Source organism: Phyllobates terribilis, unplaced genomic scaffold (genome assembly GCF_046119375.1).
Source record: "Phyllobates terribilis strain yellow unplaced genomic scaffold, ASM4611937v1 Scaffold_2__4_contigs__length_985480577, whole genome shotgun sequence".
NCBI classification, from domain to species: Eukaryota; Metazoa; Chordata; class Amphibia; order Anura; family Dendrobatidae; genus Phyllobates; species Phyllobates terribilis.
The window spans coordinates 239,901,155-239,913,426 of record NW_027362762.1 but is presented as its reverse complement, the minus strand read 5'-3'; the positions used below and the strand labels follow the sequence as shown (position 1 = coordinate 239,913,426).

The window sequence follows — 12,272 nt, the reverse complement described above, 5'->3', positions numbered from 1 at the left end:
TTTTTATAATGTTTATGTGTATACGGCTTATCTACTTCAAAATCATTTTCCTGAAAAAATGGCCCAAATATTGACATGCTACTTTGTCCCCAGGTTGAAGCAAAACAAGCACCAATTGCACTAAAGGAGGCTTTCCCAGAGTCACAGGACGCTTATTCATACTGTATTTGAAGCGATATTTTATGCACATTTCAGAGCAGAATCAGCTCAAAAATTATCAAACAAAAACCTCAGTTGCGAACATGCCTCTTAGAGGAATTCTGTCACCAAGTGTTTGCTATGGAGGGTTAAAAAATTTAATTACGGTATGTCCATATGCATGTTTATAGATTTTTTTTTCTGCACATTTTTAGATTCAATTGTTTTTACTTTAAATGAGCTGTTAAGTGATAACAAGTGTTTTAAGTGTCACCTCCAATCCCTTTACATGGGAGGAGGCGATTCCTTTTCTGTTATGCCTGAGGAAGGAGCAGGTTCTATTCCGCAATCACTTGCAATAAATTGAAAGTTTTTTATACTTACTGTCTGGATCGACCTTTGTCATTGCACTCCTCTTTTCTTTACAAGTTTTTGTTATGTAATCCGAGAAAAGCATGATGTAGGGGCAGAGAACCTGATTCCAGTGATGTGTCACATACTGCTCTGTAACTCTGCCCCCACCACTGATGAGCAGTTTTCTGTGTACACTGGGCTAAAAGCTGCCAATCAGTGGTAGGGGGTGGCATTATACAGAGCTCAGCATTCAGAGAACAGATAGATCTACAGCAGGGAAAACAGTGATTTTATCAAATCTACAGAAAGCAGCTCAGTAAGTGACACATCGCTGGAATCAGGGTCTCTGCACCTACATTATGCTGCTCTCAGATGAGGTAGGGAAAACCTACTGACGGGATTCCCTTTTAGAAGTGAGTAGTGATGTAAGCCAGTAAGGATGAGTGCACGAGTAATGTAAAGCCATCAACACCCCTTACCTCCTCAGCAAAAGTGAGTGGCTCGATAATCTTTTTTTTCCTTTCTAAATAAGCCAGGAAACCATTTTGGCTTTTTTATGAATAGAATCCTCAACTCAAGTGTGAACATAACTCTATAAACTGGATAACAAAATTAACCAGAAAACTATGTATGAAAACAGCACAAGAACATATGATTGACAGCGCTTTGAGCCCTTCACACCTTCGCAGCTCTGCACGATTCCCTTTTAGCAATTATTTCTAAACCTGCCATATGTTCACCTGGGTTGTATGCCAGGGAATAGCTTGCTGAATAGGAAATTTGTTTTTAAATTAAATAATAAGTTATGTTTTATTAATATTTTAACCTCCGTAACTCTCACTGGAGAGGGCCTCTATAGGTAACAGGGTTTTCTGACGTCCAGTAATGCACTCTACCTGCATAATAAAGAGCCGCTCTCCTGCTGTAAAATGGTGATCATAAAAGGGCCGTGCATTTTATTTGTATAGGTCTATGGTTTTATTAAAACACTTTTCTGACTTGGTGACCAAACTGATTACTGCGATTATAATAAGCAAATCTGTTAGAATAAAGAAATTGAGTGCCGCTCATGAGGAAGGTGGCATTGTACCCCCGTAAGATAAAACTGGTTGGCACTCAGAAGGCACAAAAAAGGAGGAGGAGATGTGAAAATAGAAAATAAGCTTTCAAGAGCTTGGATTTCCTGGGCCCACACAGAGCTGCTAATGAATGGTGCATCTGTCACATTAGCAGACTTGTTCCTAAGACGGTCTATACATAGGGCGTGTGGCCGGCCTGCGGACCCCCGGCTGCCCCTCTCCTAATTATGGAAGGTGGTACACTTGTCACGAATCCAGTCAGACCCTGCAGCCCCAGCTGATAAACAAATAGAAACAGCTGGTAACTGGCAGCACCGAAACCTCTCCCCGCCAGTCAGCTCGGATTTACCTCACAAACTAAATCCTCTCAGAAGCATTAATAAAACACTGGTGTGCATCCTCCATCAGCCCCGCGCACAGACAAGACATGCAGGGGACATAATCAGTCCCAGCCAAAGCTGCCGCACTGGCGACACAAGAGGTCAACAGCGGTGGCACGCAATTCTACACAACTCGTCTCCCGAGCTCCCCCGAGAAATGACCTCATAAGACGTGTCTCCATTCTAGAAAGGGGGAATAGAAGAGGATTCAGCTTCCCCAGATGTAACACCGCCGTAACAATGAGGTTAGCAAAAAGGGAATGAAGAAAAAGCTGGACTGCTCGTTACCTTCTCTACTTTTCCTCCATTTATGTCGCTGGGGAGAAACTTCTTCCCGATGCTTCGAAGGTCTGTCTGAAAAATAGAAAAAAGGAAACGTACAGTAGTGATGGGAAAAAGGGAGAAAGTGAGGGGACGCAGTGTGCCAGGCAGGGACAAGACACAGACAGATATAACAGGGAAGCCTTCATTTGTGTAAGCGTTTATTTCCACAAGAGTCACAGTATACACCAGCAGGATAGCACTATGGGGGCTTATTATAGGGGCTATAGACCGCAGCACATGTAGTACTGGCTGTACAGTCTGCTACGGGCGGCAGAGGCTGAGGGATCCTTAAAGGAGTTGTCTACTACTTTTTAAGAGTCCCCCAATGTATTAACCCTGTGATTAAAGATGTTTTGTAATTACCTTGCTGTGTCTTTATTGCCTGTGAGTGGCGCTATCACCGGCCGCTCACAGGCATCACGTGACCCCCGGCTGCAGCCGGCTCTGACATCCGCTGATGTCATGTCAAGTTCGGGCTGCAGCCGGGGGTCACGTGATGCCTGTGAGCGGCCAGTGATAGCGCCACTCACAGGCAATAAAGACACAGCAAGGTAATTACAAAACGTCTTTAATCACAGGGTTAATACATTGGGGGACTCTTAAAAAGTAGTGGAGGACTTCTTTAATGCCATTCATGATATACTATATCCATGAAGATCTTCTATGGACGCAGACGAGCCCAGCTCAGCCTGTAGGGTCTTTGAGACAGGTCTCATACTAAAAGCATGTTCACATGTCGTGTTTTTGTCAAGAAAAACGCAGCATTTTACTTGTCCCAGCAAAGTGAAGGAGGTTTCTGATATCTCATGCACACACTACTTATTTTTTTCCTTGCAGATTTAACGCAGTTTCACATCTGCGCCATGTTATTCTGCCAGGGTTTTCACACATTCTAATGAACGGGAAAAAAATGAATCAAAAAGTGGAGTTTTTCCATCTTAATTCTCAGCTGAATGGCATCCATTTTTCTACATCAGCAGTTATCAAATTTTAGAAGACCAAATATAGTTTCCTATGTTAAAGAATGACAATGAATACATTAAAAAAAGGGGGATGCAATGCAGTTGATTTGCACAAGATCAGAATTTTTTTGGAACGCTCAAACCTGAACAGGCGACTTTCAACTGACATACAGAAGAAACTAGTGCACACTGCGACCATTTTTCTTCAAGTGCAGATTCGGTCTGTGAAAAAAAAATAACTGATACGTACAGTCTAATTGGATGACATTGGATCTGTCTGTTTGGGTCAGTGTTTTCATATACAGCACTCGACCAAAAACAAGGTTGTGTGAACGCGGCCTTGTGTCAGAAGAGAATACTGGATGAACAAAACCCATACCGATATGGACAGATCCGAATCCAGGATTCTGAGACACCTAAGGAGCCACAAACCTGTCCTGAATACACCAAGAGGGGAAAGTATCATAGACTTTATGCCACTCAAGCCGCTTTTCCCACATGTGGGTGAGACCTCCTGCTGCCCAATAGATTTTGTATATGGCAGAAACTGGTATAACAGATCACACAAATCTATAGGTGTAGATTTCTTTTCCATCAAAATAGGGGTCACATTTTCCTCTAGCCCACTCTGAATGTAGAAAACGCAAAATCCCCCACAGAGCTAAGGAAACTGTCTGACAAAGAGGTAGGGCATAGTGCAGACAGATATCGTAGGACTCTTCCGGCACATTTAGACAGGCCCATATTCGGGGAATGAGCATAAGTAGGAATATGCTGCCAAACATCAGATGATTGAGCAAAATGATTTGTGAGCAGGCTTAAAAATCATCGTTCTCAGTAGCACATTGTCCAGGGCAAACAGGACATGTGCTGCCGATAAAGTATTATATGCACAAAGAACGGTCATATTAACGTTCTATGTATATTAAACGTTCGGTGACCAGTGAAAACAGGCAAGTAAATAACAGCCGAATTGCAGCAGATCAGCAGTCATTTAATGGCCAAGGTCGGCTTGTAGAAATGGGCCATTAGGGCGCCTTCACATATACAGATATTTGACCAATTTCTGTAAAGTCTCATTTCAGTCTAGGTTGGTGGGTATAACTGGCCATTTTATCTATATGAAATCTGACTTATGTGACAGAAGACTGAGTTGTCTGCCAATCAGAATGATTATAGTGTATTAACATCTACGTACAGTGGGTACGGAAAGTATTCAGACCCCTTTAAATTTTTCACTCTTTGTTTCATTGTAGCCATTTGGTAAATTCTAAAAAGTTCATTTTTTTCTCATTAATGTACACTCTGCACCCCATCTTGCCTGAAAAACAACAGAAATGTAGAAATTTTTGCAAATTTATTAAAAAAGAAAAAATGAAATATCACATGGTCATAAGTATTCAGACCCTTTGCTCAGTATTGAGTAGAAGCACCCTTTTGAGCTAGTACAGCCATGAGTCTTCTTGGGAATGATGCAACAAGTATTTCACACCTGGATTTGGGGTTCCTCTGCCATTCGTCCTTGCAGATCCTCTCCAGTTCCGTCAGGTTGGATGGTGAACGTTGGTGGACAGCCATTTTCAGGTCTCTCCAGAGATGCTCAATTAGGTTTAGGTCAGGGCTCTGGCTGGGTCAGTTAAGAATGGTCACAGAGTTGTTCTAAAGCCACTCCTTTGTTATTTTAGCTGTGTGCTTAGGGTCATTGTCTTGATGGAAGGTGAACCTTCAGCCAAGTCTGAGGTCCAGAGCACTCTGGAAGAGGTTTTCATCCAGGATATCTCTGTACTTGCCCGCAGTCATGTTTCCTTCAATTGGAACCAGTCATCCAGTCCCTGCAGATCAAAAACACCACCATAGCATGATGCTGCCACCACCATGTTTCACTGTTTGGATTGTATAGGGCAGGTGATGAGCAGTGTCTGTTTTTCTCCACACATACCACTTAGAATTATCACCAAAAAGTTCTATCTTCATCTCATCAGACCAGAGAATCTTATTTCTTATAGTCTGGAAGTCCTTCATGTGTTTTTGAGCAAACTCTATGCAGGCTTTCATATGTCTTGCACTGAGGAAAGGCTTCTGTCGGGCCACTCTGTCATAAAGGCCCCACTGGTGGAGAGCTGAAATGATAGTTGACTTTGTGGAACTTTCTCCCATCTCCCTATTTCATCTCAGGAGCTCAGCCACAGTGATCTTGGGGTTCTTCTTTACCTCTCTCACCAAGGTTCTTCTCCCATGATTGCTCAGTTTGGCTGGACGGCCAGGTCTAGGAAGACTTCCGGTGGTCCCAAACTTCTTCCATTCAAGGATTATGGAGGTCACTGTGCTCTTAGGTACCTTGAGTAATGCAGAAATTCTTATATAACCTTAGCCAGATCTGTGCCTTGCCACAATTCTGTCTCCGAGCTCCTTGGGCAGTTCCTTTGAGCTCATGATTCTCATTTGGTCTGACATGCACTGTGAGCTGTGAGGTCTTATATAGACAGGTGTGTGCCTTTCCAAATCAAGTCCTATCAGTTTAATTAAACACAGCTGGACTCCAATGAAGGAGTAGAACCATCTCAAGGAGGATCACATAAAATGGACAGCATGTGACTTAAATATGATTGTCTGAGTAAAGGATCTGAATACTTATGACCATGTGATATTTCAGTTTTTCTTTTTTAATTAATTTGCAAAAATTTCTACATTTCTGTTTTTTTTCAGTCAAGATGGGGTGCAGAGTGTACTTTAATGAGAAAAAAATGAACTTTTTAGAATTTACCAAATGGCTGCAATGAAACAAAGAGTGAAAAATTTAAAAGGGGTCTGAATACTTTCCATACCCACTGTATCTGAATGAAAAATCCATTACAGAGAATAAAAAGGTTTTATTTTCAGACGATTAGAACAGATGTTTAGAGCAGATGTGTAGACTAATCGGCTACATGTCGATGAATGGTGGTCAGGTAACAGCCTGTTAAGACTTCCCATGCGCACAGAACAATCAGTATTTTCTCGTTCTATGCATAGGCCGTCGTTCCTCTCAGCAGCACATGTCCTGTTTTCAATCATGCGTAAAAATAATTTCACCCAATGAGAGAGTGTATTTCTCGTTTCCTGATGATTGGCCATTGTAAACCCACTGCCGATCACTGGACGAACAAGGCTAGGAACACTTGCTCATCATAATCAGCCAGCGAAAACTCACCCTAAACCATGGAGGGCCTTAGGATAGGGTCTTCAATCAGTTTTGGACCAGAAACCAAGAAGCAGTACAAAGCTTATCCACACACAGGGATTTATTTTTTACATGACTGTGCCTGGCACTGCAGCTCGGCCCCATCGCAGTCTGTGACATATCCACAGGGTCTTATAGCATCAATATTCAGCTATAACCAGATCATCAGCTCCTTACAGATGTGTTCATATATTAAGCCATTGCTAAATGCCTTTTGGCCCAAAGAACCTTTGAAGGACACAATAACCAGTACAAAACCATGTCTCACATAGAAATACATTTTGCATCCTAAGGGCTCGCACCACCGTATTATGGGTCCGAGTGCGATCCAACAAAACATCGGATCGCACTCGGACCAATGTTAGTCTACGGGGCCGCGCACATGTCTGATTTAAAAATTGCAGCATGTCAGAGTTTGGCCATGCAAGTCCATGAGTGCTTGGACTGCACTTGGATGATATCTGAGTGCAGTCCTACTTCCACACACTGACACAATGGAGATATGTTTTTTTCCCATCTTCTCCTCCGTGTGCTCCAATTCTCTCATCCTAGCGAATTGGATCACACTATGCTGACACTCTGATAAAATGCTGGTCAGAGTTTGATTAGAGTGTCATTTGCATAATCTTCCCGATTCTCTCAGATGAGACAATCTAAAATTTTTTGTCTCTACTCCATACAAATGATCACACATAATCCATAGAATTATTGGTATGCACTAGTGTTGAGCCACCCCCGTAGTGTTCGGGTTCGGTTCGGTTCGTCGAACACCGGGATGTTCGAGGAACTGTTCGTCGAACTGTTCGTCGAACACCTTAGAACACCGTCGAACACCGTTAAAACCAATGGCAGGCAAACAAAAACACATAGGAACACATAGAAAACACCTTCAAAGGTGTCCAAAAGCTGACAAACTGCTCAGAAGAGCTTTCTTTAAAAAAGCCGGCCGGCAATTCAGCAGCGGCATACACCGGTACCCGACAATTTAGACATGAAGGAATAGAGCATCACACATAGATTAGATAGATAGAAACATGTCAGTCACATATATATGAAGTACAGTGACAGTGTTGCTTACTGTACTTGTCATTTAGTGTAAAGGATTTATTAAAAAATATAATAGTGTTTTCGTGCACCGTCTCTTTAAAAAAGCCGGCCGGCAATTCAGCAGCGGTACCCGACAATTTATAACAGACAGAATAGAGCTTCACACATAGATTAGATAGATAGAAACATGTCAGTCACATATATATGAAGTACTGTGACAGTGTTGCTTACTGTACTTGTCATTTACTGCAAAGAATTTATTTAAAAAAATAATAGTGTTTTCATGCACCGTCTCTTTAAAAAAGCCGGCTGGCAATTCAGCATCTGTACCCGACAATTTAGAATAGAAGGAATAGAGAATCACACATAGATTAGATAGATAGAAACATGTCAGTCACATATATATGAAGTACAGTGACAGTGTTTCTTACTGTACTTGTCATTTAGTGTAAAGGATTTATTAAAAAATATAATAGTGTTTTCGTGCACCGTCTCTTTTAAAAAGCCGGCCGGCAATTCAGCAGCGGTACCCGACAATTTATAACAGACAGAGTAGAGCTTCACACATAGATTAGATAGATAGAAATATATCAGTCACATATATATGAAGTACTGTGACAGTGTTGCTTACTGTACTTGTCATTTACTGCAAAGGATTTATTTAAAAAAATAATAGTGTTTTCATGCACCGTCTCTTTAAAAAAGCCGGCCGGCAATTCAGCATCTGTACCCGACAATTTATAACAGACAGAATAGAGCTTCACACATAGATTAGATAGATAGAAACATGTCAGTCACATATATAATAAGTACAGTGACAGTGTTGGTTACTGTACTTGTCATTTAGTATTAAAATAAAGGATTTATTATTAAAAAAAATTGGCGTGGGGTTCCCCGTAATTTTAGTCTCTAGCGGAGGTTAAGCAGACAGCTGGGGCAGATGTTTGAAGCCTGGGAAGGGGGTAATACCCACGGAGCTTCCCAGGCTACTAATATCAGCCCCCAGCTGAATACCTAGCCTTTACTAGCTATTAAAATGGAGGACCCCCCCAAAAAAATGACGTGGGGTCCCCCCTAATTTAATAGCTAGCAAAGGCTAGGCAGACAGCTGGGGGCTGATATTAATAGCCCAGGAAGGGAGCCATGAATATTGGCCCCCTCCCAGGCTAGAAACACCAGCCCTCAGCCGCCCCAGAAATGGCGCATCCATAGGATGCGCCAATTCTGGCACTTAGCCTCGCTCTTCCACGCTGCCCTGGTGCGGTGGCAGGGGGTAATAGGGTTGGGGTTGATGTCAGCTTATAATGCCAGCTGACATCAAGCCAAGGTTAGTAATGGAGAGGCGTCTATAAGACACCCCCATTACTAACCCCATAGTCAAAGTTAAAAAAAAAACACAAACACCCAGAATAAAGTCCTTTAATTGAAATAAAGACACAATTCTTTATTGTTCTAAATTAAACCATACTTACCATCACGCCCATTCCAGCTGAAGCCAACGATCTCCTGCAATAAAAGAAAAATAATAAAGCAACCTCATCCTTACCTTTCCATGGTTCCCAGGACAGCTCCAGCTCTGCTACATCGAGATGACAGGCTGGACCGCAGCAGAACGCTGCCATCCAGCTTGCCATGCCGCACACACTGAGAAGCGCAGGCATGCTTGCGCTCCTCAGTGTCTGACTGTGACGGCATCCAGATGAGCCGACAATGAACTCGGCTCACCTCATGTACGTCACTGACAGCGTGGGAAAATTCTCCTGCACTCAGCGCTTCAGCGTGAGAATTTTCCCACGCTGTCAGTGACGTGCATGAGGTGAGCCGAGTTCATTGGACATGACCTCGGCTCATCTGGATGCCGTCACAGCCAGACACTGAGTAGCGCAAGCATGCCTGCGCTTCTCAGTGTCTGCGGGATGACAGGCTGGATGGCAGCGTTCTGCTGCGGTCCAGCCTGTCATCTCGATGTAGCAGAGCTGAAGCTGTCGTGGGAGCCATGGAAAGGTAAGGATGATGTTGCTTTATTATTTTACTTTTATTGCAGGAGATCATTGGCTTCAGCTGGAATGGGCGTGGCGGTAAGTATGGTTTAATTTAGAACAATAAAGAATTGTGTGTTTATTTCAATTAAAGGACTTTTTTCTGGGTGTTTGTGTTTTTTTTAAATACTTTACTAGAAATTCATGGTGGTCATGTCTAATATTGGCGTGACCCCATGAATTTCGGGCTTAGGGCCAGCTGATAATGCCAAGCTGGCCTTAACCCCTTTATTACCCAGTGAGCCACCGCACCAGGGCCCTGGATGAGTTGGGTACAGCGCCAGAAGATGGCGCTTCTATGAACGCGCCATTTTCCGGGGCGGCTGCGGACTGCAATTTGCAGCGGGTGGGGCCCAGAAAGCTTGGGCCTCCCTGCGCTGCAGATTCCAGCCCCCAGCTGCCTAGTTGTACCTGGCTGGACACAAAAATAGGGCGAAGCTCCACGTATTTTTTTTTTAAATTCATGAAATTCATGGAATAATTAAGAAAAAAAGGGCTTCCCTATATTGTTGTGTCCGGCTAGGTACAAATAGTCAGCTGGTGGTTGGGAGCAGCCCGTTCCTGCCTGCTGTACCTGGCTGGACCCAAATATAGTGCAAAGCCCCACGTCAATTTTTTTTTTATTATTTCATGAATTTCCTGAAATAATTTAAAAAAAATTGACGTGGGGCTTCGCCCTATATTTGTGTCCAGTCAGGTACAGCAGGCAGGAACGGGCTGCCCCCAACCACCAGCTGCCTATTTGTACCTGGTTGGACACAACAATATAGGGAAGCCCTTTTTTTCTTAATTATTCCATGAATTTCATGAAATAATTTTAAAAAAAAATGCGTGGGGCTTCGCCCTATTTTTGTGCCCAGCCAGGTACAACTAGGCAGCTGGGGGCTGGAATCTGCAGCGCAGGGAGGCCCAAGCTTTCTGGACCCCACCCGCTGCATATTGCAGTCCGCAGCCGCCTCGGAAAATGGCGCGTTCATAGAAGCGCCATCTTCTGGCGCTGTACCCAACTCATCCAGGGCCCTGGTGCGGTGGCTCACTGGGTAATAAAGGGGTTAAGGCCAGCTTGGCATTATCAGCTGGCCCTAAGCCCGAAATTCATGGGGTCACGCCAATATTAGACATGACCACCATGAATTTCTAGTAAAGTATTTAAAAAAACACAACACCCAGAATAAAGTCCTTTAATTGAAATAAACACACAATTCTTTATTGTTCTAAATTAAACCATACTTACCGTCACGCCCATTCCAGCTGAAGCCAATGTCTTCTGCAATAAAAGTAAAATAATAAAGCAACCTCATCCTTACCTTTCCATGGTTCCCACGACAGCTTCAGCTCTGCTACATCGAGATGACAGGCTGGACCGCAGCAGAACGCTGCCATCCAGCCTGTCATCCCGCGGACACTCAGAAGCGCAGGCATGCTTGCGCTCCTCAGTGTCTCGCTGTGACGGCATAAAGATGAGACAAGCTCATGTCCAATGAACTCGGCGCACCTCATGCACGTCACTGACAGCGTGGGAGAATTCTCCTGCACTCAGCACTTCAGCGTGAAAATTCTCCCACGCTGTCAGTGACGTACATGAGGTCAGCTGAGTTCATTGGACATGAATGAGCTCACCTCATGCACGTCACTGACAGCGTGGGAAAATTCTCACGCTGAAGCGCTGAGTGCAGGAGAATTTTCCCACGCTGTCAGTGACGTGCATGAGGTGAGCTCATTCATGTCCAATGATCTCAGCTCACCTCATGCACGTCACTGACAGCGTGGGAAAATTCTCCTGCACTCAGCGCTACAGCGTGAGAATTCTCCCACGCTGTCAGTGACGTGCATGAGGTGAGCTCATTCATGTCCAATGAACTCAGCTGACCTCATGCACGTCACTGACAGCGTGGGAGAATTCTCACGCTGAAGTGCTGAGTGCAGGAGAATTTTCCCACGCTGTCAGTGACGTGCATGAGGTGCGCCGAGTTCATTGGACATGAACTCGTCTCATCTTTATGCCGTCACAGCCAGACACTGCAGAGCGCAAGCATGCCTGCGCTTCTCAGTGTCTGCGGGATGACAGGATGGATGGCAGCGTTCTGCTGCGGTCCAGCCTGTCATCTCGATGTAGCAGAGCTGAAGCTGTCGTGGGAACCATGGAAAGGTAAGGATGAGGTTGCTTTATTATTTTTCTTTTATTGCAGGAGATCGTTGGCTTCAGCTGGAATGGGCGTGACGGTAAGTATGGTTTAATTTAGAACAATAAAGGAATGTGTCTTTATTTCAATTAAAGGACTTTATTCTGGGTGTTTGTGTTTTCTTTTAACTTTGACTATGGGGTTAGTAATGGGGGTGTCTTATAGACGCCTCTCCATTACTAACCTGGGCTTGATGTCAGCTGGCATTATAAGCTGACATCAACCCCAACCCTATTAACCCCTGCCACCGCACCAGGGCAGCGTGGAAGAGCGAGGCTAAGTGCCAGAATTGGCGCATCCTATGGATGCGCCATTTCTGGGGCGGCTGACGGCTGGTGTTTCTAGCCTGGGAGGGGGCCAATATTCATGGTTCCCTTCCTGGGCTATTAATATCAGCCCCCAGCTGTCTGCCTAGCCTTTGCTAGCTATTAAATTAGGGGGGACCCCACGTCATTTTTTTGGGGGGTCCCCCATTTTAATAGCTAGTAAAGGCTAGGTATTCAGCTGGGGGCTGATATTAGTAGTCTGGGAAGCTCCGTGGGTATT

At 44.1% G+C, this 12,272-nt stretch overlaps 1 protein-coding gene across 1 annotated transcript in view; it reads right to left on the bottom strand.

Annotated features, from left to right (window-relative positions):
• Positions 1-12,272, bottom strand: part of TDRD3 (tudor domain containing 3) — a 407,068-nt gene that overhangs the window by 285,769 nt on the left and 109,027 nt on the right. The window contains exon 3 of the mRNA XM_073663947.1: positions 2,240-2,305. Within this exon, the coding sequence (XP_073520048.1) occupies positions 2,240-2,305 (66 nt within the window). The remainder of the gene's footprint in view (positions 1-2,239; positions 2,306-12,272) is intronic.